The sequence below is a fragment of the Panthera pardus genome, unplaced genomic scaffold, assembly GCF_024362965.1.
Source record: "Panthera pardus isolate Hobbes unplaced genomic scaffold, ASM2436296v1 HiC_scaffold_22, whole genome shotgun sequence".
Taxonomy (NCBI): Eukaryota; Metazoa; Chordata; class Mammalia; order Carnivora; family Felidae; genus Panthera; species Panthera pardus.
Window position 1 is genome coordinate 69,299,439 of NW_026526788.1, and position 27,769 is coordinate 69,327,207.

Genomic DNA, 27,769 nt, shown 5'->3' on the forward strand with positions numbered 1-27,769 from the left:
TCCACAAAGATCATTGGAATTTGCAGAAACAACTGGGGTTTTTTGCAATCCAGTCCAGTCTCAAGTGATTCGTTCGACATAGATTTAGTCCTTCCTCAAGGACAGACTAGGGCTCAAAGCTGGTGTGGATTCCTGGGGGGAAACCAAACCTGAAATCTTCACACTCTAGACCTGGACGTCTCCTTAGATCCTTCACCTCCTTTATCCCGTGATGCTTTTGGCCAGAAGCAGGTGTATCAGCCCACACTTAGATAAATTACAAGGGGAACAATGGCATTGTCCTCTCCTGAAATTTCACCTGCTCTGTCCCTTGAACAGACGTAAACCACCTTGTGAGACCGCTCCATGCTGGCTGGCATGGTCTTTGCCTCAGTTTAAAGTGCTCGTGTTTTTGTGGAGGGTGCTTGGATATCCATGACATTTCTGAACATAACAATGAGTTTGGGCCAGTGAGGATGCTTTGTAAGAAAGGATGGGGTCACTGAAGCTATTTTTAAAAAAAGAGAAAGAAAAGAAAACCTCAGGCATTTTAATATGTTAAATACAGACCCAATTATTAATTCTAAAGACTTCCACAAATCAACCTAGATGAAACTTTTTTCACCTTTTTCTGCCTTTTCCCCCCTTCTCAGAAACACTTAGACCTACCCTATGGCAATGACTGTCGGGAAGCCTCTATCCTGTATATCAGGGTAGCACAAATAATTCAGCATAAAGCAGCCCAGTTCCTGTAGCCTGGCATTAGGATAAGTATATCTTAAGAAAGTTCTTATGCAGACTTGGCTTCAGGCAATAAAACGTCATAGACGTATAACTGTAGCAAGCGAAATTTCTAGGGAGCAAATTAGGCTGAAAACATTTTCTCGAGACGGCTAGAAAGGAATCATACACCACCCCAAAATAAGGCAAGTTATGCAGTAAATGTTTCATTTATTGGCCTTCTTCCATTACTATTAGGGTTAAAAGACATCTTGTCAATAAGAAAGGTGTATTTATGGAGGACTGATGTCTTTCGCAAGGCGGCTCCTGTCATAAGTACCTATAGCGGTAGTGATCAGCTTATGAAGGCAGATGATGAAACTCTGTGCCAATGCATACATCTCCCCATTAACCCTTGGATCATCAGGCATTATCGTCACTGTATTACCCGGACCTGTCATTAGCCGAAGCAAGGTGATCAAGCCAGGCACTTCAGAAAAATGCCAGAACAGAACAGTGTTCCTCAGGGGTTCAGGAAGAGGGTATATATACCTTTCCGTGTCCCTGGACAGCGCCACTGGGGAGAAGTAAAAGGATGCCTGTGAAGTGAGCCTTTTTTTGCCTACCCCTTCCTCCTGCTAAAATGGAAAACTCTTAGAGGTGTCCAATTTTTAGTGTGCCTATGTTGGCTAAGGGAGTAGCTTTCCTCAAGGTCCAAATAAGGAACCATCACCCACGCAGAACAAAAAGCAAACAGAAAATCTCACAGTGGAAGCAGGACTTTGGCTTCAAAACATTTCCCCATTTTCTAGCTTCCTTATGTTTTCAGGTTCTTTTTTTGGCTTCCCTCGGTCAGCACCCTCCCTGCACAGATAAGTCCAACACAGTGGGTTGGATCATCCATCTTGGAGCCTGAATCTTTAGGGAAAAAATCACACGGCACACGTATGCCCACACGCGTACATGTGCAGGTCACTGTGGAGCGTCATTTAGTGGAATGTTGAGGAACCACTGGGGGAGCTGAGTATGCTTGACCACACGTATTCTTTACTTCTGGCGAATCTGAGCAGGCCATCCTTGTTTTTCCTAAATTCCAAAGCCAAACTTCCAAGGCGCTTTGTCGTCTTTGCTTGTGTGCTGCTGAACCTCTTAGCGTAGCTGGGGTCTGGGCCGAAAGCATGGAACCATGGGCCCTCTGAATGGTAAAAAAGGACCTAGGAAAATACCCAGTCCAACGACCTCACCCGACAGGTGACAGGTGGAGGACACAGGTAACGCTTGGCCTATTTCTGCCATCCCCATTAAGCACATTCCCATTTTTCAGAGGGCACCTACCACTCTACCATGGCTCCCCCATAAGGAACCAACACCTGAAGAATGATTTATATCGACTGGAAACTTCCTTTTCACATTCCTCAATAGGGATGAACAAGGAAGTATCCCTGGGAAAGGTGACCTGTTCACTTAGTTTTCGAAGTAAAATGCAGATTCTAGTATCAACACATGTCCACAGGGATTTAATAGAGCGACAGCCGAAAGGGGAGAAGAAAACAGAGAGGTGAAGAAGCAGAAAGGCAGGGGATGAGGAGGAGAGGCAGGAACACAGAGAGGCTGAGACACAGTCTCCTTAGAATTCAGGACCTGGGCTGGCCCCAGGAATGGGCACCAGGAAAGAGGTCACTTCCTCCCCATCCTGCCCACTCCCAAATATGCAAAATCCCCTGGCTTGGGCCAAAGTCAGAACTGGTCTGGTTTCGTCCCTGTGTTCTTGGAACCCTTGCTATTTGGGCAGAGCTCAGGATCCTGTAAACCAGGAGTCCTTAGTGTCTGGAGAGAGAAGTTACCTCAACACCTGGACACGAGCCAACTGTTGTTTAAAATTTCACACCAAATCTATAAAGTACACGTCCACATTGTGAGCCAGGCAACCTGACTTTTAAAAAATGTATTATATTACCCTGCTTTTTGCCCATTGCAATTCCACACCCTCTCCCTCCCCTACCTCCTATCCGGGCAGGCATCACCTGAAGCCCTTTTTCAGAGACTCAGGGGTTATTGACCCTCTGAGATCTTGCTGGTCTCCCCAGCCTTTATGGCACGAAGCAATGAAATTAAATGTGGCACATGTGCTATTATGGAATAACTTTTAATTGCTTAATTAAATCAGAGATTTAAAGAAGGAAAGATTCAAGAGTTTCCTTTGAATGAGAAAAATTAGGATATGCCAACATGGATGAGCTTACTAATCATCGCAAGAAAGCCTTTAGTATTTACATATGATAAAAATGCAGGCCAGGGCATTAAAAACAAAAAGTACGTGCTTTAAAATTTCAATTCAGTATATTTATGAGCTTTTATTACCCAGGTAGTCCCATAAAGGACATAGAAGTCCTCATTATCCAACTTAATTCAGATCAGGGTTCGATTAAAAAAAAAAATACCACCTCACAGGACAAAGAAATTGCCATAAATTGAGTTCCTATGAATGTGTTCCAGTTTAAGTAAATAAGCCCTTAAAACAGGCTTTAGGAAAGTCTATGCTGTACACAGACAGACTCAGGCACACTAGGTATGCAGGTGACAATTAGCAAGTGTGAAAAGCTATGGTCATTCGCTAAATGTGTAAATCTAAAGGCAACCAAGTGAAAAGACCTAGGAAAAGGAAACTGTTAAATCCATTTGTACATGGATTTAACAGTGAAGCATTTCATTCTTCATGTTTTTACTTAGTGTCTTGAAATAATCCCCTTTCTGTCTCCACTCTCCCTCTTAGAAACTGTGCCCGCCTTATTTATTTATGAAGTCTGAAGGTTAGTCCTACCTGCTGAGACTAATTAGCCCTGTGCTTTGTATCCTATGCAATCCTGTCTGATTAAATGTACACATTTGTTTTACTTCTTTTCTGGCTCCTTCTCACTCTACTTCTGATTTTTCTGATTAATATTAAAGTTGGGAGTTACAGTGATTCTCCTCCATAGGCTCTCCCCCTCCCCATTTTATTTTGCCTGCCTCTTTACTCTTTAGTGTGCTAATGTGGCTGCGAATTTTTCCCAGTGCAGGGGAATTCATTGGCCTTGTCAATCTTAGTATCATTATTTTTAGTAGTCTTCTCTCTGAGACCTTAGCCTATAAAACAGTTTTGCTGAAACCCAAACTCTCTAAATATTACATGGTAAATTTGCTTTCTTTTAGAAACCTTAGGTGCTGATGGGCCAGTTGGAATGTATGTGAGTTTTTTGGGGGACTGGTGGGATAATTTAGTACATCATGGACCAACACTGTTCCTAACAGACAATTTGCTAATTCCTATTGATTTATTATTATTTTTTTGGTCCCCCTTTTCATGTTGTAGTTTCCTGTCCACTTTCCACTGAATATTTGCAAGAAAATGAGTGTTCCTGCTCCATCATCCAGGAAGCCTATGTTGTAGGAGTCAGGTCTTTTCCTCTTTAACAGAATTCTGTTCCCCATTTTGTAGCAAATCTGCTCCCCAGGCGAGGTGCCTAAAAACAACAATACCTGCCTCAAACCCCAGGTTTTCCACCTCCTCCCTGAGGTCTCTCAGCATCAGCTCAGTTAGCAATTTCCTGCCAGAGCCATCTACATCTTGATTATTTGGCCAGTCTTTTGGGGATTTCATTTCACACCCCCTTCGAGAAAGACTCCAGTACCACTGATCCCAGGGGTTGGTGAACTTTCAGTTTTATTTTCCCTGGCGGTGTTAACGCCCAAACTTTTCACCTCCAAAGGCAGAAGGACTTTGAATCCTAGCTCATTTCCTACCACCTCCAACGTCAGTTACCAGAGGGGGTGGCGGGGAGAACAACACTTTACATTGTAAAGAACCACGTATTTTTCCTGAAGGGTATTTTTAATGCCCCTGACAAACACTAAAGTATTTGATTGTCTTTTTTTTGGGGGGGGGGGATAAAAAGTCTTGGTATATTTATTCTAGCGAGATTTAAGATTTTATGAAATGACTCACTATTAATAAATAAAAAGGGTAGGGAAGACCTCGTGGGCTGATAGTTTCTTTCCCTGAAGATGACCAGGAACTTTGCCCAGCTCCCCACTTCCCCAAGCTCTCTGAAAGAGGAGGGTTGATCTTTCTTTTTGACCACTTCTGTTAGATCCCCGCCCAAGGGTGGCTGATTTCACTGCTGGACTAACCACTAAGCACCCCCCCCCCGCCCCTCCCTTCTCCACGGTACTCTCCTCCTTTTCCCCTTACTTAAGACTTATTTCTAATATTTCCAAAGTGCACTTTTTCTGGGCCTCTCCCCATCCCCGCCCCCCAAGTGGGCTTTCCTTCCGCCTTCCGCGGCTCGGATTCCTGACTCGGTCGCCACCCCCCTTCCCCTCCTCTCCCACTCCGCATTGTCCTTCCGAAGCCGCCCCCCTCCCGGAGCGAGTCCCAGTACCCTCGCCCAGACTCGCGGGCTCGCACCCACTCAGCGCAGGCCTCTCCCCCTGCACACTCCTCCCTCCAACTCCCTCCCCTCTCCTCCCCCGCCCCTCTCCTCCTCCTCCTCTCCCTCCTCCCTCTCCCGGCGCCCGAAAGGATCATTGTTAGCCGCCCCCGCCCCGCCCACCCCGGCTGTTTATTTATGCACACGTCACCGGGCCGGCCCCGCCCCCCGGCATCTCATTAAGCGAGTGTGTTCCTCTCGCCCTGTCAATAATCTCCGCTCCCAGACTACTCCGTTCCTCCGGATTTCGATCCCCCTTTTTCTATCTGTCAATCAGCGCCGCCTTTGAACTGAAAAGCTCTCAGTCTAACTTCAACTCACTCAAATCCGAGCGGCACGAGCTCCTCCTGTATCTTCGGCTTCCCCCCCCTTTGCTCTTTATATCTGACTTCTTGTTGTTGTTGGTGTGTTTTTTTTTACCCCCCTTTTTTATTTATTATTTTTTTGCACATTGATCGGATCCTTGGGAACGAGAGAAAAAAGAAACCCAAACTCACGCGTGCAGAAGATCTCCCCCCCTTTCCCCTCCCCTTCTCCCTCTTTCCCCTCCCCAGGAGAAAAAGACCCCAAAGCAGAAAAAAAAGTTCACCTTGGACTCGTCTTTTTCTTGCAATATTTTTTTTGGGGGGGGGCAAAACTTTTTGGGGGTATTTTTTTTTTTTTTTTTTTTTTTGCTTTTCTTCCTCCTTCATTTTCCTTCCAAAATTGCTGCTGGTGGGTGAAAAAAATGCCGCAGCTGAACGGCGGTGGAGGAGATGACCTAGGCGCCAACGACGAACTGATTTCCTTCAAAGACGAGGGCGAGCAGGAGGAGAAGAGCTCCGAAAACTCCTCGGCAGAGAGGGATTTAGCTGATGTCAAATCGTCTCTAGTCAATGAATCAGAAACGAATCAAAACAGCTCCTCCGATTCCGAGGTAGGAAAAGCCCCTCGGGCTGGTGGGGTCTTGAGTCTATTTCCTGGGCTTGGCAAACGGTGCCGAGAGGGAAGGAATCGGGGCCGGGGGCGCCGCGGGGCCGGGCGGGCGGCGTGTGTGCGCGGTGCCACCATTGCAGAAACTTGTAACCCTGTTTTCTCTCCCCCCCCCCCAACCCCCCCACCCTGCTGATCTTTTTTCTCCCCCTTCTCCCCCCCTCTGCGTGGCGTTTGCCCCTCGCCCTCCCCACCTCCACCCCTCCGGGAAGGCGGAAAGACGGCCTCCGCCTCGCTCCGAAAGTTTCCGAGATAAATCCCGGGAAAGTTTGGAAGAAGGTGAGTACGCCCCGCGCGCCCCGCAGCCGCCCGGAGCCGCCCCCCGGGCCCGCCGCCCCGCGCGCCCCGGCCCCGCGCCCCCGCTCGGCCCGGCCGCGCGCCGGCCCTGCCGGGGCGCCCGGCTACTTGGGGCACTTTCTAAAAAGTTTCTCCTCGCTCTCTCCCGCTCGGCGCGGCCGCCGCCGTCCCCTCGCCGCCCCGCCATGTTAGCGGCCAAGAGGCAAGATGGAGGGCTCTTTAAGGGGCCACCGTATCCCGGCTACCCCTTCATCATGATCCCCGACCTGACGAGCCCCTACCTCCCCAACGGATCGCTCTCGCCCCACCGCCCGAACCGTAAGTGCCTCCGCGCCCGGCCCCCGCCCGCTGCCCGCCCGCGCCGCCCGCCCGGCCCCGCATGCGGCCCCTGCCCTGCCCCCTCCCTCCCCTCCCCTCCCCTCCCTCCCCTCCCTCCCCTCCCTCTCTCCCTCCCTCCCCGCCCCCCCCTCCGCCTCCTCCCCTCCCCGCCTCCCCTCCCCCGCTCGCGGCCCAGGCAGCCCAAAACTCTCCAAACTTTTCTGCCTTTTGTGGACTGGATTTGTTTGCACTTCGCCATGTTCTTGCTTTCAGTTTGCTGCCTCGTGATGTTGGGGAGACCTTTCTTTCCAAGCAGGGTTTTGTTGGGGGGGGCGGGAAACAGAAGAACTTTTTTTTTTTCTTTTTTTTTTTTTTTTTGCGCTCTGATTCCCCCCTCCCCCGTGGTGGTGTTGTTTGTTTCTTCACCCTGGGAAGATGACTGTGTGGCTCTTTTCTTTTCGCTCTCTCTCCCTCTCCCTCTCTCTTCCTTCCCTCTTCTGTGGCGTCTTGGGTTTTCCCCGGTTAACCCCCTTGGCTGCCGCTGCCGGGGCCCGAGTGACCGGGCTGGCGCCCGACGCGCGGGGTAGAGAGTGGATTTTCCTGCAGGCGTTGGACTGGAGAAGTAGCGAGCGCGCGGAGCCCGGGGCCCGGGAGAAGCGCCTCGGCTTTCTCTTTCGGCTGGTTATTTACTTAGCTTTCTAGTGGTGATCGCTGGCTTTCAGCCCCCCTCCCCCTTTCCCCTGGAAGGTCACCCCTCCTAGACTGGTCCCACTGCAAACTTGGGGGCTTTGGGATTGCTTTTCTTTGGCAACCCCGCAGGGCCCCGAGCGCCCTGGGCGCGGTGTGGCGGGCTCGGCTGCCCGGAGCGCCGGCTGCGGGCTCTCTCGGGCCGCGCCGAGTGGGGAGGCCCCTGTGACCGGGTTCTTGGTTTGTGTGCAGCCGGGATGGCTTCCTTTGAGCGGACTCGATGTATTTCCAGGGAATTTGGGTGCCTTGGGGTTTATAGCTTGGTCTGCGTTCGCCAGCTTCCGAGAAGGCCCTCAGTGGGCCCTGGGGGAGGATCAGAGACCAGGGTTTGCGGGCCCAGCGGTGTGTAGAGAGTGCGGAAGGCCAAGGGCACCTCTCCTTCAAGGGAGTGGGCTGCTGCTCGCGGGCCACCCAACTTTGGGGACCCCAGGGCGGCACCGGGTGCTAGGCTCCGCGGGTGCTTTCCGCAGCGAGCGTTCCGCGCCCCCTTGACATTTGTTAATAAGGCTCATCCTGTTCCCGGACCGTCCTCTGCTCCCTGCCCTCATCCTGAACCCCGTCCCCCGCCCCCAATCCCACCCTCCTCTAAAAAGCCTGGATTGCCGGTCTCTAGACGCAACCTCTAGACGTTTGTGCCTGGTTTCCAGGGATTGTCATTTTGCACCTTTTCTGGTTTGGGCCCCCTACCCCTTATTTACACACACTATTTTTTTTTTTTTTCGGTAACTCGAGATAGCAATTTGAAATAATGTACCCAGTGTTCAGCAGCCGTGAATTCGGTGCTAATGGCCGAGGGCTTGCCGGATGGGAGTCGATCCGATCTACAAGTGTTTTTAAGCATTAAAATATTAACTATCAGGTTTTACTTGTTTTTTGGGCCCTGGCAAAAAGGGCACGGGCATGCTAGACCGGTCACTTTTTATGGCTAGGAAAGAGAAATAATTATCCCCCCCCCCCCCCCCCCTCCTTCCCTGCACCCAGGCTTCTGCGTGCTTGGGAAGCTGGTAGAGCGTTTCAGCCCGACCTCCTACTACAGGGCCAGCTCTTTCAGACTGCAGGGGCTGGGCTGTGGGGTTGCAGCTCAAGGGGAGGCACAGTCCGGTTACGTTGTATTTTTCTTGAGAGCTTGTGGGCATGCTAAACCCGGAGCATTCGGCTCAGAAACAGAGGGTTTGTGTACTAACCAACCCGACCAAGCAACATTCCAAAGTAACCCTGAGAATTTCTTACTCCCCTCCCCCTACGATGGAGTCTCTCCAGTATTATTTAAAAATCCACTTGGCCATCAGAAAGGCCAATCTGAATATTGAGCTTTGATGGCGGGCTTCTTGGCCTTCTTGACTCTTTTCAAACTCCCAGCCTGACCGCTGGCGATCTTGCCATACTGTCGCCTAAAACTTGAACGGTGGTGTTGTGCTGTAATTAGGAAACAGCGAAACTGTTAAAGGCAAATAAACGATTTCCCGGGGCGAAAAAGGAAGGCTCCCAACCATCGGTCCCCTTTGTGGGCATTATAGGAATAGACCGCTCTAGTTCTTTTAATTGTGGACGTAGCGGGTGGCCTTGTGCTGTGACATCAGATTGAGTAGGAGAGGACATTTCTGAACTCAGTAGGCAGTGTTCGGATTTGCATGTCAAACACCAAGAGACATCTTTGTGTGTGCAGGCCCTTCCTCCTTATCTGTTACCTGGGTTAGATTATGTGCTCCAAAATTAAAGTTATTTATTTAGGCCAGTAAGCAGCGCAATAGACCCGAGGACGGGAAGCTGTTGTGTGTCACTCCTGACGTCTTCGATCAGAGGGCCAGCTTGCAGTTCTAGATTTCCTACAGCTGCCGAGGGCATCTATAGGCAAGATAGGGGTCTTTTCATGCTCATCTGAAATTCTTCGTGCTTCATAGAGTGTGTTTTTGAGGGCAAGGTATAAAGACAAATTAGCTGTATGCTTTCCTGTTTTCCCCGACCCTCCTTGGTGGTGGTGTTTTTGCTACGGTTTCTGTTCCTTATTAGAGTACCTGTAAGCAGCAGCATCCTTGAAAAAGCAAACTCTTTGGATCCCTGATTCCTGCTTTTCTATTTAAGAATGTAAAGAATGAAGGAGTAGCATTAAACCAGCTATGATGAATAATACATTATCTCAAGAATAATGCTTTAATTGCTGAAGACGCCATAAAGCTCGATAGTAATAATTTTATTTTAAAGCGACAAAGATTTCTGCATAGCATTAATTTAGTCTTTGATACAGTAATAGGAATGGCTTTTAAAAAGACAGGTTCGGATACAAAAATACATTAAGGAGAGAAGTGTGGTTAAGTAGATGGGAAGTGATAGAACAACAAATACAAGAATTGTGGTAGCAGTTGTATGTCAGAGATAAAAATACTTTTAGCATATTCAAGTTGGTAGGAAAAAGTGGTGCCCCATTTCTTTTTCCCTTTTGCCACGCTGAGAAATAGGGCTAGGGTGGTCAGAATTCGAGTTAGGTTTGAGATTTCTCTTTGAGACTCGAGTATGAGAGCTCTTGTATCTTCTTTTATCCCAAAGTTAGTTGCTTTTTAACTGAGCTGCTTGCTACTAGGCTGAACAAATAAATAAGCAGCATCTTGAATTCACTCTTGAACTTGGAATCCCAGCATTTAAAAGAAACCAAGAGGGGCCTATTCATTGGGGTTTTATGTAGCCGGGCAAACAAATTCTCTTTCTGGCTTGTGAAAAATGGATGTTTTTCCCTCACTCAAACAACATAATCCTTTCTCATACAAAAGATTGAGACCTTAGAGTGTGAAGGGTTAATGGTGGTCCTTTCCTTGGTTGTCCTCCCACCCCCCACCTTCACCCCTGATTGTTTTGACAACACTTTTCAAAGTGTGACATTCCAAGCCCCTACATAACAATGTAATATTACTGTAATTACACAGGTCATTACATTTTAAATAGAGAACAATAAAATGCTTATCGCCCTGAAAAAGAACAGGTGTTCTTTCCCTTCTTTGGTATTTATGCTAATTGTTTTTCATCTCCTTCAGAAATATTTATGGCGAACATGTTTAGATCCCAATCTCAATGCAACAGTATTAATTCTGTGCTAATCTTTATAGGTTGGAGTTTAATGTCTGCAGGATGGATTACGGGCTGAGCATTCACCCAATAAGTCATATTTTAATGATTATAAATTTAATATGCCAGCGCTTCGCAGTCTGTTGAAATTAAAGCTTTCTGAACCCCCAGAAACAAGCTATTAGGCAGTTGGGGGCCTGAAGTGCTTATCTGGAAGAAGTGTTTTTGGAAACTTTGGACTGCTTAAGGGCTGTAGCTTTTACTGATGCCCCCTATCTGATGGAGAAAAGATTTGGAAGCAAACAATCCCGGTTCTTGCTAGGAGTTTTCCACCCTGATTTTCATTTTACTGATACGGATTTCATTTAGAGTCCCTGCTGGAAGCTGGTCAGCTTTCTGTTTCTTAGCAAGCTGTGAAAAAGTTAACAGGAAGGTTTCCGGGGGCTGGCCGATCAAGAATGCTGTTCTGTTAGCAGCGCGGGATATGAGCGCAGATCTGCACGCCATTAAAAAAATACTTGCTTTCAAAACCCAGCATTTTACTAGTTGCACGGGGGGCTGTGCTTTCAAACCTTACAGTGGAAGTCTTTGCAGGGTTTGAATGCCTCCTCACATCCCACGAGGTACCTGGGTGCATGCAAAAAGTGCCTAGGTTTTTCCTTGGTTGAGAAATCCCGGTGCACCTTCTCTTACACGTGCACAGTGGGTAAACTAGAAGGTATCTAAGAGGATTTTACATTTTGTCAGATGTTTCACAACAGGGGCCCCGGAATCACATTAAAAATGCACTGTAGAGAAAGGACAGCTGCAAATTTTTGTGTGGACGCGTGTTTCTGGACCATGACTAAAACTCCGAGGACCTTTTCCCCAGCTGTCTGGAAGTTATGTGGAAGTTGGTTTATTGGCAGTTAAGTATGAGACAACCTGGATTTAGCAGAGGCTCTCTCCTACACAGGAAGTAGATGACATTATATTGGGGGAAGGGACGAGACTGCAGCCAGGGAGTGATTTACTCCCTTTCTTGTTTTTTTAAACCATAGAGTTGCCAAATAAATAAGCACTTTCCAGGGAAGTAGGTGTAAGCTTTTTAGTCTTGGTAAGTGGAATTAGATGATATCTTTGACCGCATTTGTAACTGTTCTAAGGTGACACATTTCAGAAGTTTGGGAAGGGGGGGGGCGGTGAATCAGATTCTCGGGGCTTTTATTTTTGAGGGGGGTGCGTGACGTGGGCGTCTGAGTTTCTTCCGCGAGTGGATATTGGCAGCCGTGTGAGTAAATCTTCAACTCTGACTTATAATTGAGCACATTTGTGAAGGAAACGGTTAATTTTACAACCAAAGGCAAGCTTGCACCTCGACAGGTCTGCTGAAAGAAATGTGCCCCAGTCCTTTGCTGGCAAGCGCCACCGGGTCATAAATCCACAGGCTTTATTTACAGCCCATAACACTTATGAATGTTAAGATATTTGACGCCACGTTGGCCTTATAATATTCAAGGTCCGCAGACATTGGCAGTAGCTCAGATTTCTCTCACTAATTATAAGCAATGAGATGGGGGAAGCCCATCTCAGATGCTGCCCCCCCCCCTCCCGTGGCCCCCACCTCTACAATCTGAGCTTACTGAGACAGACCCCCTCTCCTCTGGCAGCTGACTTGTACTTTTCCTCTAGGCTATTGTTATACACATTTATAAAGAGCACTTTCAGGGATGGAAATTCAGTGGGGGCTCTGCACAAATGCCTTTTTCAAAAGCAAAGTTGCTCTACTGTTTGCATCTTTCGCCTTGTCTTCTGGTTTCTCCTTTTTCCTTTCTTTTCTTTCCTTTTTTCCTTCTCTTTCTCCCTTTTCCCTTCCTTTTCTTTCCTTTCCTTTTCTTTCTTTCTTTTTTCTTTTTTTTGGACCGTGTTGCCTATATTGTGCATATTTCCCAGAATACTTAAAGAAACCTGATACGAGAGACTGCTCTTTAATTTATATGATGTTCCACTGAGTTGGAAGGGAAAATACACACGTTGCAGAGTGCACTAGTTAATGTGAGGGTTTAAAAAAAAAAAGTTAGGTGAGTGAGGAGAGTTGATTAAAGGAATTTAATGGATGAGGGAAAAAAAATTCCAGGTTTACATTGGGGATGGGAAGGCCTCTCATTTGGTAAAAGTGCACAGTTATCTGGGGAAGGAAACACAGAGAGGTAGCCAGAATAAATGTCTGATTAAGAAAGATTGGAAAAAATATAAGAAGATGGGACAAAAATTGGGGCTTGGGGGAATGGCTTGTCTGAAATTGGGGATTGGAAGTCTCTTATGAGAGGTGGGAGTACCAGGGGGAGGTGCTGTTAAAAACTATTGCTTTGCTCAGCATAGAGTGGTTTCAGTCCACTCCTCACCTAAAACACTCTATCCAGCAACAGATATGTTTCATATCAGTTATTTGCGTGAGGGTCTAGGGGAGGGGCATTCTGTGGTCGACAGCCTGGTGAGAGAGAGAAGGCCAATTATCCTGTTGATGTTAATTTTTATTTTTTAAGAAGTGGGAGGTTCTGGTGTGTTACAGAGGGACCACATGGTGAAGGGGGAGTGGGATCCTGAGGTGTGGGGGGTAAGGTATGTGTGTCGAGGGGGACTGATGGCCCTGTCATTTCTGGCGGGATCCTTCCCTCCATCCAACCCAAACTTAAAGACCGCGGCTGAAAGGTTTTATTTTCTAATCAATGGAATGCAGAAACTTACTAGCCCTCAGGGACAGATATGAATCCCTTAACAGCTCATTACAAAGATGGGGATGTGGGATCTATGAACGGGTTATCAGCCGTGGTGTTCTTCGTTTTCCCAGGATAGGTTTTTCTTCCTTAGGCACATCTGATTTCGGGCTGGTAATTCAGCCCGTTATATTTTATTCTTTTCTTTCTTCTTCTGTCTTTTCTCTCTCCCACTCTCTCTCTGTTTCTCTCTCTCTTTTTTTTTTTTTTTTTTTTTTGGCCATGAAGTAGCCCCAAACAGTTCTGTTTATAGGGGCAGGAATGGCTATTATTAGTGGGATCAGCTCTGAAGGAGTTAAAATTGCTCGCTAAAGTTTGGCATCATGAAAATAAATTTGAGGCCTGGTAGGCATTAGCAGGGCACAGCACATTTACAGAGCTTAATTAGTACGAACTGTAATTGTTCATGGTCTGCCAGAAGAAGTAATGTTCAGGGAAAGTGGAGTCCTTCTCTTGTAGCCTTCAGTTTGAAACCGATAAATCACTTGCATATTTGTGTAGTGATTCAAATGGAGCTAGGACCTCTCCCATCCCAACATGTGGTAAATTGTAAAGTCAATGAATTGCAGATGTAGGCTACAGTGAGATTCTCCAAGAAAATGCAGAATGAATGGGAAAGAATGACGCTATAAATATTTACTGAGAAGATAACTAGGTTCCTGTGTGCTGGGCCAATTATGATGTACTAAATATATTAGCAAAATGCTTAAAAAAAAATCGAGAGGATTTGTGTGGGTCTTCGGGTGGGTTGGTTTGTTTTGGAAAGTGGAATAAAAGGCACTATGTTACTGTCCTGTCAGTTTTATTAAGCCGGAATCACAATGGCATACCCAGGGAAGGACACAGGAAACCCACATTAATGCAAATTAATTCGTTATGAGTTGCAGAGCTGTGACTGCTAAGTGGAGTAATGATAGGGCATCATTTTAAGAGTGTTAATGTAGCAACTTTTAATGAAAAATGCTGTGTTAGGAGCATGTCTCAGCTCCTTAGCCCACGTGTTTTTCTATGCTAGAAATGTGTTTTGTACAAGAGCAGGAAATTTGATTCACTTCATTCCCCCCCCCCTCACAGTTTAAGAACTTTAATTATGTTTTGATGTTTAAAGAAAATCATCTCGTTTTTCTTCAGAAATCAACCCAGAAATCCCTATCCCCGTAACCAAGTTCAACTTTTCTTTTTTTTGCTCCAGATTTGCGGCACCGAGTGGAAAAACAATGAATGTAACCCTCCCCCCCCCCCCCCCAAACCCCCATAGACCTACAGCTATAACTTTCTTGAAGTGATTTTTTTTTTTTCTTCCCTTTTCTTTCATGGAGGATTTTGGTCTCAGGCAATGTTGCAAGTCTTCTTTCCCCAAATGTGAGTAGGTGGATGTGTATGGAAGCTGTAAAAGTTAATGATCATTCTCTGACTCATAGCTGATGGTTTCAGGTTGAGGAAAAGAAAAGAAAAATTAATGAGGGTAAATAGACATTGGATGGAACATCGAGACAGTAGGAGAGATTGTTCTGGTGTCTGAGGGCATGCGTTTTGCTGCGGCAGAATTTCTGAAGCAGAATGCCAGGAAGTGAAAAGGGGATGCCTTTGTTAAGTTGTTGTTTTTAGGATGGTACAAATGTTCCGTGTCTAGGTCTGGCGAGGGATGTTTAAACCGGCACACCTACCAGTCAGTGCTGCTTTTGCCTTCCCTATGGAAGGTAGAGGTCCCCTTGGCACTTTTTAAAAGGGCAGGCAGGGTAGCCCAGAGTCCTGGTCAGGATTGTATTTCCCATTAAATGTAAGAGGTTCGCAGCACAGGGCTGCTGTCTCTGTCCCTAACGGTGCCTGATGACCCAAGAAAAAGCCTTAGACCTACTAACGACAAAAATATTCTCTCTCTCTCTCTTTTTTTTTTTTTTGTAATGTTTATTTCTTTTTGAGAGAGACAGACGGAACGTGAGCAGGGGAGGGGCCGAGAGAGAGGGAGACAGAATCTGAAGCAGGCTCCAGGCTCTGAGCTGTCAGCACAGAGCCCTATGCGGGGCTTGAACTCACGAACCGTGAGATCATGACCTGAGTTGAAGTTGGACGCTTAACCCACTGAGCCAACCAGGCGCCCCAAAAATATCTGTCTTTTAAGTTAATGACATGGAAATTAAACTTCCACTGGCTCACGGTAGTGGCTACAGGGGAGAAGGTGGACCCCAGGTCCCCAAAACCAAAACTTTTTAGGGAATGAATCTGGATTGGATTTTTGTTTGTTTGTTTTAATAAAAGAGAGAGCCAGGTGACAATAAAACGAATGCTCTACCCTCTTACCAATTTAGTGGAATGAATAGGTATAAGAAATTAGTCTTCTGAACACTGGAAGTTCACTTAGTGTGGGAGAAACCAACACAGGGTCCCCTTTGAGGAGGAGATGTCTGTGGATGAAAACGTGGTTTTCCTTTTTCTCTCGTCTCTGGGTGTCTCTGATGCCGTATATCTGAAACAGCAAATTAAGGGCCAGTGGTAGTGATTAGAAATAAAGCAAGAGCCATCACGATATGATCATCACAAGGGAAGCAGTTAATTGTAAATTGTTGGTTTTTTAATTGCCGGGGAATTGTGCAATCCTGTGCCGGGCACAGCCGCCTCTTTATGGTTCTTCCTCTGGACAAGTGAGGGCCAGATCATCTGGGGGTGTTAGCATGGGTGGGTGGGCTTGGCCATTGTAAACAAGCACACAGGAAGGGAAGGTTTATTTTGTTGAGGGTTTCATGGGAAGGAATTGAAGGAAAGGTCCCCTGGAGTTCTCAGCTGGTGAAGCCCCAGGATGCCCCAGGGAGGCACCATGTTGAGGACGCACTGCATGCCCAAGGTATAAGCTGCACCTGCTGGCGGAGGAAGTGACGCTGCAGGTGACCAAGAGCAGGCCAGCCCCAGGGGTAGAGGTTCCTAAACCCAGATGGGCCTTAGATGGCTGATCCTTCGATGGATCTCTGAACCTCCCCTCATCGATTCGAAAAAGAAAAGGGCACCGTCTCTTGTTCTTTCCTTTCTTAATAGATTTTTTACAGAGAGAGAAGTAAATTCTTGTTCCAGTCTAGAAAGCCAAGTTTTTACTGGGTCCTTGTATTTTGTCTTTGTCTTAAAAAGCTGGACTATAAGGGACAAGGCATCTTTGTGTTTTACAGGGAAGCAAAAAGCAGTTTAAAGTGTTATGTTTAAGACAACAGCATTTGGTAGAAGAGGGGGTGGAAACCCAAAGGAGCAGCAAGAAAATTGTAAGTCTGTGTCACTGTAGCTGGCGGAAGTTTAGCTTCATATCTCTCCAACGCAGTGGTTACTGGCTGGGAGTAAAGATCTGATTGGAGCTTGTGCTGTGTGTATTTATGAGCTGGTCCGGGTTATTCGGTTTGTCTGGACACCTGAGGAGGGAAGTTACATTGCTTGTGGGTGTTAAAATGGTGTGTGTGTGTGTGTGTGTGTGTGTGTGTGTGTGTGTGTGAAATTAACTTTGTCCAACTACGTTCTTAAGGACCTTGCAGTTGCATTTTTCCTCTTTTAATTGCAGTGTTCTCTCTGGGATTGTGTTGTTTGGGTGGTGATTGGACGCAAGGATTAAGAATGGAACCGGACAAGTGAAAATTGAATTTGGATTAGCCACAGTTTCATTAATTTATTCACAAGCCTGTGATTATATGAAATTTGGTTTCCATGACATATAGTTATCAGGTGTCCATTCAATTTTAATTGACAATCTGAGATTCCTGTGGTTACCCTGAGTACAGATTGCCTAGGGCTCCACAGGGTTTGTGGGAAGAAAAGCTTGGACAAGTTTCCATTAAGCTCTGAATCAGGCAGTTGGAAAAGAGGAGAATAAAACCCTGCTGAAAAGGGGGATGAGTTGTTACTGTTGCCTCTCGACTTAGAAGCAGAACCCCCCACCCCCCACCCCTCAGACAAGAGCTGCTCTCCAGCCAAGCATTCCAACCTGGCAGAGAAAGCTGTCCCTAGCACAAAAGTTGTTTTAAAATGATGCGGAATTGTCACAGAAATTAGTGCAAATCTCCGTTTACTGGCTGGCAGTTTTCATAGGAAGGGCGGGGGCGTGGGGCTCAAAGGGTGCAAATTCATCTGTCTTTTTCTGCAATTCACTTAGATGAACTGCTTCAGAGAGTGTGTGTGTGGGGCGGGGGGGGGGGGTTGTGTGGGGATGGGCTTACGGTCAGTTGCTCAGTGTTCGTCTTTAGTTGTTTTAGGGAGTGTGGTGCATCGCTGTGCTTTGACAGGTAAAGGACTACATATATATTCATTCCTGGCTTCATTTTTATTGTGGCCTCTTTTCACCTTGATTAGTATTATGTTTTGGGGCAAGCAGTCTCCTAATATTTATAGGCGGTGTTTTTGATTGTTTGTTTGGAGCAGTTACAATGATCTCAGAGGAGCCCATTGGATGCTAAAATGGGGACTTCCAGCCTTATCTCATGAGCAGTATAAATTCAGACTATTTTAAAAATGTGATCGCTTCTGTGTTGTGTTGGTTCAGAAGTTCTTATGTGAATTTCATTTTTCTTCTTCTTTCCTTTCTTTTTTTTTTCCTCCCCCCGTCCCCCCCCCCCCCCCCCCCCCCCCCCGCAAAACCTGGGCGGACTGATTTTGAACAGTCCTGAACTGTGTGAACAAAATCATTGGATCTAAAACTCACTGGCAAGCTAGGTTACACTTTGTTCTAATACTATGGAAGTGTTCTGGTAGCAGTAACAGCCGTGGTTTGGAAGCGCGAGCCCCTGCTGCCTTTTGCTGTGAGGTGAATGAGCAGCGATTCCCCAGGACCGACTAATGCCTCCTCATTCGTTCATATGTTGCAAATTAAAATGCATTTCCAGATACTGTTGAGATCCTTTAGTGACTGTTGTATTGTTTATAAAATGAATCAGGTAGTGTTTGTTTTCCTGCTCGGGAGGATCCCACTACTAACAAGCGTTATTTGGGGAAAGGAGAGTTTGGTGAGGCATCTCCATATTCCTTTTTGTTTGGGGACACCCACCTTCTTTGATGGGGGCTCTGTAGGGCTTCAGAGGGGAAGGCCCGAGAGAGAGACTTCGTCGTCCCCCCCCGCCCCCCCACCCGGTTGTGGAGAATCTGAGGGAGCCAGGGACGAGCATTCACCCAGGGGCCAGTGAACAGGCCGTCCTTAGAAAACTTGGTGGCTCTTTGGCAATGGTTGGCTCCCTCTATGGGGAAGTGTGGATTCCTAGAGTGCAGGCTATAGGGACGTTCTGGGACGGATCGCTTAGTCATTGCAGAAGAATGCATAAGGCATCGGTGGCCCCTGAATTCTGCCTGACACATTTGTTTTCCCCAAAATAGAATCGTGTTTAGGAGCAAGCGCCCAGTTGTCAGAACAGTGGGGGTCTTGTACCTGTTGCAGTCTTGTGGCTTCTCAGAACCCTTTCTCACTGCCTGTCCTCACACCTACGTGTCGCAATTCTCGTGGCTTTTTGCAGCACACAGTTAATTCTTCTGCAGCGTCCTGCTCAGCACACTGGCTTCCTTTATGTTTTAATGGGCGTCCGTCTTTCCTTTTCATGTCAATGATTCTCACTCTTGGCCCCCTCCCCCCTCCCTTTTCGCTTATTGAATAGACGCTTTTTTTTTTTTTTTAAACTTTACCTTAGATTATGATGATTATCTTATCCATAGCAACAAATAAAAATACACAGGTCTTGATTGAATGCCAAGGCTGCAGTTCAATCTAGGAAGGTTTGTCTGCTATTCATAAACTGCTTAAGATGTTTTCTTGTAGTTTGTGACATAAGCAGAACGCTTTGATTTGGTTTCTTTCTACAGCTCCATTTTCAGTCCGGGAGCACACATTACTCTGCGTACAAAACGATTGAACACCAGATTGCAATTCAGGTAGGAAAATGCAAGAGATCCTGAAGCTTGAATTGTCAATAAGTAGGTCTCTTGTGTCTTTTATTCTCTGCCCCTTCCCCCGATCTAGATGGTGATGATGATGATGATGATGATGATGATGATGATGGTGGTGATCGTGGTGATGATGATGATGGGGATGATGGTTGGTGATGATGATGATGGTGGTGGTGGTGACGATGGTGAAGGTGGTGATGGTGCTGGTGGTAGTTGATTGACTCGGGGAGGTGGGAAGCAAAGAAACAAGAGCAGAAATGCTGCCAAAACGATGTAAAGAATATGGAAAGAAAGAGGAGCCTATGTTTTGTGTTTAGTTTCTTGATCAGGCGTAATGGGCACACAAGACCCCAGCTTGGCTATTGTTTTTGGCTTAGGGAAGAATCTTCATTTGAGCGCAAAACGAGGTGGCCGACCTGGAAGAATGGTGGGGGGAGGGGAGGGGGAGGGGGCTACTGACAGCCAGAGGGTTGCTTCCGGTGCATCCAGATCACGCTAAGGGGTGCTAAGAATATCACTTTCGACCCGATTGTCCTGAAATGTTGATTTCTCTTGGACCTGTTGATGTATGTCCTTAAAAGTGCTGGGAGGGAGAGGTGACAGAGCCCAGCTTCTGATGAGTGTCCGGTTTCCTGCTCATGTAGTGCTTCCATTCTCTTAAATCCAAAGGCTAAACAGATCACAGACTAATATAGACTCGGAGCGGAACTGGTGCCAGCAGAATGCAGTAGTGGAGGGAGAGCAGACTAATACGATTTTCGTCTGTCTGCCTTGCCTGGCTCTGCCAGGATGGATGTTACTCATGGTGTAACTAATGGTGCCGAAACTTCTGGAGTGTTCCGGTTTAACCCTCTGGAGAGAGGCTTTTGAAGCCTGTTGTGGTGATGGTGAAGTCTGGTTGTGGGTCTCCTCTTCCCGGAAGTGGATGTCGGTTGGTGAAATAATTTATGTTGTTCCGCTGCGGATAACTTGTGTGTCCGTCTGTGGTCTCACCAAACTACAGCCACAGTCCATCTTTGTAGCTGTCCCGTTTCAAATCTGCAGCTTCCTGGATAAGGCTTTCAGACAGCCATGGGCCCCAGCGACACTGTGAATTCTTCCACCAGTGAAAAAAGTATGGTTCTGCAGACATTTTTATTTGATGGATTCCCTCATGGTTTTGTGCTTGTTTCAGGGCAACAGGAGCGTATTGGGAAAATATTTTTTGTTTGCTCCTGCCGTGTGCTGCTGATCTGATCTCTCTGTGTATTTTAGGGGAAGGTGGTTTTACCGCCCTCCATCCCCAAGTATTTTCCAGACTGATGTCTCTAGCTAGATGCCACACTCGTTCTTGCTGGCACACTTCCTGCTGGGCCTTCTGCTTCTTGATGTTGGCATATTGAGTCTTGCCCCCTGAAACTGGTTTAGTCTCAGGGCTAGGAGAGGGAACAGGCCCAGACCCTAGGTCTTGATGAATGGATAGAGGAACAGACAAATGTCCTGAGGCCTACTACATCTGGTGGAGTGCTGGAGAATCCTGTTGCCCGGGGTGTGGGAATCGGTGAGGTTGAATAGCATAGTGATCCCTATCGTGGTGTGGAAAGGCTGGCTGGGGCCATGTCACTGGGAGACCAGCCGAGACCAGACCAGCTGTTGTGTCTTTACACCCGTTGCTGAAGCGTCCCTTGTGAGACCGAGCAGTTTGACTTTCTCCAAACCACCTGGCACGGTGCAGGCCATGTGAAGCTCTTTCTCAGGAGGAAGATGGAGTAAATTACAGACCTCATTGTTCGGAGGACTGAAACCATTACCATTCCTCCATGAACAGGTAGTATTGTTCTCCCCTGCTTCTGTTTGCTAAGGCTGGATGCCCATGTGGGCAAACAGAGAGACATTTTATTAGAGACCCAGCACCGGCATGCTTTCAGAGTTCATTCTCCCCCAACCTCTGCTAGACCAGGACGAGGCCAAGCCACATGGCATCTAGCTGTAATTTTAGTTTGAGACGAGGATGGTGGTGCTCTGGGGGGCAGGACAGCTGACATTTTCCCTTCGCGGCGTTCTCCAGCACAAGGCTTAAGTGGGATGTGATTGTTGGGGCAGAATTTTCTTTCCCTGGAAACGTAAGACTGCTTCACCTTAATAAATCCTGCATTGCAATATGAGTTGAGCTTGTTGCTTTCCTGAGCTGGTTCCCAAAATAACCTCAAGTAGGGGGACACCTTGCAACCCATGAGATCCATACCCCTTGCCCTTCCCAGCCCTCCTGTAATCTCAGGACTCGGCCAAGTTCACCGTCAACATGAATGGCCTCCAGCTGATTCCTATAGCCGCCTCGTGTTCTTTTGAAAAAGTTTGGGCACGGTATCAGTTGCTGTGTTGGGATCTTCCCCGCTTTTGACAACCTCCCGACCCCTCTCGGTGTTGAAAAGACCAGCATCACACAAATGGCCGTATTCTCCCTATGTGGTTAACGCCGATATAACTGGAATGACACTTAACAGACCTTTTAAAAGCAAGATGTAGTTATTTAGCTCTGCTGACTTTTAAAAAGTTTCATTGAAGTATGAGATAAATATGTCTTTAGTGGAGAGGTGGACCAACTTTTACACATGTGAACATCCACGAAACCATCACCCTGACCAATACATAGAATGGAGTTGGAACACTTTCTGTAAAGGGTTGCTAAATAGTAAATATTTTAGTCTTCGCAGGCCCTATAATCTCTGTGGCAGCTACTCAACTCTGCCACCGTGATGCAAAAGGAGCTAAAAATAGTATCTAAAAGAATAGATGTGGCCTTGTCCCAATAAAACTTTATTTATAAGAGTTGACAGTGGCTGGATTTGGCCCACAAACTGTGGTTTGCTGGCCCCTGAGAGAATATTACCAACCCCCCAGATGTCTTGCGTATGCCCTTCACCTCCCAGTCATCTGGCTTCCAACCCTCCACCCTGAAAACCCTAGCCCCACCCCTCCACCCTCCCCACCCTGCCCCTGCCAGTTCTCACGTGGAATAATTTTATCTATCGCCATGGATTAGTTTTGCCTGTTATTAAAAAAATCTTTTTTAATGTTTATTTCTGAGACAGAGAGAGACAGCGTGAGTGGGGAGGGGCAGAGAGAGAGGGAGACACAAAATCCAAAGCAGGCTCCAGGCTCTGAGCTGTCAGCACAGAGCCCGATGCGGGGCTTGAACTCACCGCGAGATCATGACCTGAGCTGAAGTCGGAAGCTCAACCGACTGAGCCACCCGGGCACCCCGAGTTTTGCCTGGTTTTTAGCTTCATAGGGATGGGATTGTACAGAATGGATTGTCTCCTGTCTGGCCCCACTCAGCATTATATCTGACTTTTATTCCTGTTATTGTATATGTGGCACTAGTTTGCTCTTTTTTATTGCCATCAGTATTCTCCGTAGGACTATGACACATTGTGCACATCCTTTCTATGTTCCTGGAGTTTTGGATTGCCTCGCATTTTCTGCTACTGTGAATAAGGTCCTAGTAACATTCTCACCCACATCTTTTGGAGGAATATGTGTGTCCGTTTCTGTTCTTCATATCCAAGAGTGGCCTTGGAGAGACACAGGGTAATACGTGTGTTTAGCTTTGCATTGATCTTTTGAGAGAGATGTGAACACTGGATTTCAAGTGTCGCCCCTGAAGTGCGCTGGCTCAGTGGTTGTATGTGTGTGAGTGATATACATAGGGGAGCAGTAAAATAAGCTAGGTGTGCTCAGAGGCCAGTTTGGCTTTTGGCCCCAGTTCCTAGGAACTCCTCCCACCGTCTTCCTTAACCTGGGAAGATTTTGCAGGCTGAATGCAGAGGTGTACCCACATGCTGCCGGTGCCTTCCAGAGAGCCGCCCTGCAGGTGACTGTGGATGAATGTGTAGGCATCCCTGTTGCCTCCCTGAAGACAGCTCTTCCTGGACTCCCCCACTCGTCATTATTCCAGCCCCAAGAGCAGTGTTGTAATCAAGGTCAAGACCCACAGAAGAGATTTCCCTTGGTTTTCAGAAGGGCTATTTCAGAACCAATTAAGCCTTTGTTTTAAGAGTATTTTGGCCAAAGGTTGATGTTTTCACACCAAGTCAGATGTGATTTAGGAAAAAATAACTCCACACACAGCAAAAACAAACTGTGTAGACCTTTCTTGGTTGTTTTTCTTTTAAGATGTGAAGTGGTGTGTGTGTGTGTGTGTATGTGTGTGCACACGCTTGTGTGTGTGCGCAAAGACAACCAGGAGAGGCTCCAGAAGAAATGGACCATTTTATTTGTTTACACAGCTGAGCGGTGGAGACTTTCAAGTGTTGTTATTTTGCCTTCTGTCCTCAGGCTTGCACGTTCCCATCTGAGCTTTACCAAAGCATGTTCCTTCTTTTTGGTCTTCGAACTCATCTGCCGTGACTCAGTAAGGCCCCGAGGACCCTCCTCCAGGGCCTGCGTGCTTTCTGAGGTCAAGGAGGGAAGGGTAGAAACTGGAGAGTGTCCTGGTGCCGTATTGGCCCCTTATTCCCGGATGGGAACTTGGTGTTCAGTCTCAGCCATGTCTTCAAATGATGCTGTGAGTCGCGGTCCATCTCTTTGCCCAGGTAGACCCTTGGCCTCCGTGGTAAGAATGGCCAGAGGTTGGTACCAGTGGATTTGGCTGAGATGTTGGCAAGGGCCAACCCAAGTCCTGTATCTGACGGTGGTCTCTTGTGTTCTGGGCCACCCCTCCTCGTGCCGCAGGTTCTGTGGCCCTTTCAGTTCTCATGAGGATTTGCTTTCTTGCTTCAGGAGCAGATCTGGGCTAACTTCCGTTCTTGGTATAATCACTTCCTCAACTTTCCCTCAGTCCCACCACCCACACCTGGCTGGGAGATTTCGTGTCCCCTTTCCACAAAGGATGCAGTGTGTGTGTGTGTTTGCATGTGGATGGGGCCATGACAGAGACTCGTGTCGTTTCACCAGACTCGTTGGCCAGTCAGCTCCTTCGGAAGGTTCATTCACTTGCTGCGGTGCTGAGTTTCTGCCTGACTGGCTGATTGAAGTCCATACCTCAGACTGTTCCTTCATTCGTTCAAAAGTATTTATTGCGTATCTCGCGTGTGCCAGGCCCTTGCAGACTTCATCCGCGGAGAGAACGGACAAAACCAGCTTGTTCTCATGGAGCGTAAATTCTAGCGCTGTCTCACGTCCTGATTTGTAAGCACCTCATTTCCCTTGGTCCGATGGAGCAGGTTTTAGATACGACCTGGGAGTTGCATTTTTAAGCAGGGCTCTGAGTTTCAGCCTACTGAAGTTTGAGCATTGCTGCCCCAGAGTCTTTTGAAGTCAATCAGTTGATCGTTCATTGGCTGCTCAGTGCCCACTTGAGTACTTGAGGGCTGGCCAAGTACTCAGTTGGGATAACTTTTTCTGATTTTGAGTGAGAAGCTAGAGTTTGCCTGTGGGTTCCGCTGAGCTTTTGAGGCCTTTCCTTCTCCATGGTTCTATGAAGAGAGCCAGATACTTTTGCAAGCCTCAAGAAGGGGCGTTTCTTTGTTTATGAAAGAGTAGCTTGGACGGTAAAGTGCTTGGTCTTCGGGGTCAAAGGCAGTAACCACAGCAGATAATAATAGCAGCTTATGCTTATTGAATTCTCCCGAAGCATTGGGTCTGGTGTTAAGTGCTGTGTATGAATTATTTATTGATTCTTCATAACAACACAGAAGGGAACCCGAAAGATGTAGTTACTCGTATTATCATCATTATATCTCCATTTTGTAAATGAGGAAACGGAGACTCGGCTACCAGAGATATTTTGCCCATGATCAAGGAATTAGGATTCCAACCCCGGCAGTCAGACTGGAGAGAGATGATACTATACAGCATTATGCTAACTACCGTCTGCATAAAATAATGCTCAAGGGTCCAGGGGTTTCCTCACCCAGTGCCCACCAACCAGCTCTCCGGGCCGTATACAAAGGGATCAACCGGGAACTGCTCAAAAGTACGGAATCCTGGGTTCTACTCCTTAAAGATCCCACTCATTAGGACCAGGTCAGCGTCTCACAGACGCGAGCAGGCATCACCCGGGGGGTTCGTTAGATGCAGACTGTGGCCCTACCCCCCGAGTGTTAGGTTCTGTGGGTCTGGGGTGGGCCCAGGCATTGCAGCTTTAATGGGTTTTTGGGTAATCTCGATGCCTCCTCTCTGGCAATGACACATTGAAAACTGCTGGACGAGGGCAGTGGTTCCCATCTCTGGCTGTGCGTCACACAGCCCCCGGGGGAGCGGCGTAAACGGTGCTCAGGCCCGGGCTCCACTGCGGCGCACCTGAATTGGCATCTTTAGGGGGTGGGGTATGGGCATCCCTGCTTCCAAAAAAGCTTCCCAGGTGATTTTATCATTCATTGATTGGTTGATTCATTTATTTACAGTTCATTTATCTGAGAGAGAGAGGATGAGAGGGCACTGGCAGGGGAGGGGCAGAGAGAGAGGGAGAGAATCCCACGCAGGCTCCAGGGTCTGAGCTGTCAGCACAGAGCCCCGTGCGGGGCTCGAACCCTGAGATCATGACCTGAGCCGAAATCAAGAGTCGGACGCTCGACCAACCGACCGAGCCACCCAGGCACCCCTCGCAGGTGATTTTAATGTGCACACAGGGTTGAGGAGCTCCGGTCTAGGGATCCTGGAATCTGTACCCCTTACCTACTTTTTGGGTGAAACGTGCATATAGTCTTGTTACAGAAAAACCGTCATCAGGGCTTCTGTTTGCTTGCTTATTTTGTTTAGCTTGACTCTGTTTTCTTGGAGGAGAGGAGGCCGGTTACACTCAGAGTTCTAAAGGATGCCTGTTCAATGGGAGAGGACTCTGTTTGGAGAATGTTCCATTAACAGGCAGTCACTGATGGTCATTGTCCCCGGAGTTAGGAACAGTGAGAGGAGGTGGGAGTCTGCTGTAGCATGCCAGGGGAACCCTGAAGCTGTCTAGCTCTGTTCAGGCTTCCAGGTCAGACAGACGCACATTTGGATGCAGGGAGGGCCTGACATTCTGCATTTCTAACACACTCCCTGGGTTTACTGATGCCACCAGGCCCCAAGCCTTTCTTGTCGGGTGGCGCAAAAGTAGAGCCTCTGTCTCTGTCTCTCTCTCTTTTTGAAAGATTTTTATTTTTATTTTTTTACCTGACAGAGAGCGCTGGCACGCGTTGGGGACAGGGGCAGAGGGAGAGAGAGAGAGAGAGAGAGAATCTCAAACACAGAGAATCTCAGCACGGAGCCCGACGCAGGGCTCGATCCCATGACCCGAGGATCATGACCTGAGCCGAAATCAAGAGTCGGGCGCTCAACCAACTGAGCCACCCAGGCGCCCTTTAAAGATTTTATTTTTAAGTAATCTCTACACCCAACGTGGGGCTCGCACTTACAACCCTGATATCAAGAGTTGCTTGGTCTTCTGACAGAGCCAGCCAGCCTCCCTGCAGTCTGTTTTGAAAGGCAAGGAAACTGAGGTGCAGGGAAGTGATTGGTTCCCATAATTTGGTTGAAACAGGGCCAAGTTGGGAGACCAGGGGCCCAGCTTGGCTCTATGTCTATCTTTCAAGAAGTTACTATCTTGTTTAAACCAATAGCAACTATATTCAGTTGACTGGGTAAAAGAAAACAATCTTGTTTTAAGGCTTTTACTTCTATCACTTTTAAAACTGCTATCTGTTTTAATGGTATCCGTGTGTTTGTAGGAGTTGAGATCTTTGTATGTGTTCATTCTCCACCACATTACGGCACTTGGGGCCCAGCCTGCGTGCTTTGTAAGCGGGCTGGTAAGGATGCAGAGAGGTGGCCTGGTGGTCCTTGGCTTAGGACGACCAGGAAGGATGGACACAGCTGTTCCATCAGCCACGTGTGTGCCTTTTAGGGGCCATAGCAGGTGGTGTAGACGTCTGATCTGTGGCAGTCAGCAGGTAGCGTAGACGTCTGATACGTGGCCATCAGCTGGTCGTATGTTCTTAGTAACTCTGTTTTAGAGGTTGTACTTTATAATTCTTACTTTTTACAAAGTCCCTGAGAATCATGGGGCTGTTTAGCTAAACACAGAAATTTCCAAGTGGGTTGTGGACAGGCTTATCAAGCTTCGCACTTAATTTGTCTCTGGAATTTGGTTTGGTGCCGTTGTATCAAGTCCTGATGGAACAGATAAGTGGTTGCAGATTTTTTTTTTAACGGTTTACCTTGAAATCTCAGCACAGTCTTCACTCAAACAGATATGGCAGCAGACCGTTACTCCTGGAGGTTCCACCCAAATCCCTGAGTGCCTGGCAGTGTGTTTAACATGTGATGAGTAATACACTGAAATTTAAAAATATGAAGCCTAAATGCAGGCATATGTATGTTTCTGTGTCTCTAACATGTTCTGAAAAGAAACATTAGAATCAAACATACCCTGAAGTATTTTCACAGAACTTCAGTTTTTTAAGGGATGCATCTGGAAAAACACTTGGTTATACGAGATTCACCATCCGTTAGGCATGGACTGGGAATGGGTGTGTCTTTGGCGGGTAGAGGGGGTGAATGAGATGGGATGGCTTAGTGTGGCGTCTCTCAGCT

The 27,769-nt window shown here is 47.3% G+C and overlaps 1 protein-coding gene across 1 annotated transcript in view; it reads left to right on the forward strand.

Annotated features, from left to right (window-relative positions):
• Positions 1-5,335: 5,335 nt before the first annotated feature.
• The window catches only part of TCF7L2 (transcription factor 7 like 2), a 199,656-nt gene continuing 177,222 nt past the window's right edge, over positions 5,336-27,769 (forward strand). The window contains 5 exon segments of the mRNA XM_053909926.1: positions 5,336-6,084; positions 6,353-6,419; positions 6,630-6,739; positions 6,741-6,755; positions 19,133-19,201. Coding sequence (XP_053765901.1) covers positions 5,896-6,084; positions 6,353-6,419; positions 6,630-6,739; positions 6,741-6,755; positions 19,133-19,201 — 450 coding nt within the window. The 5' untranslated portion in view covers positions 5,336-5,895.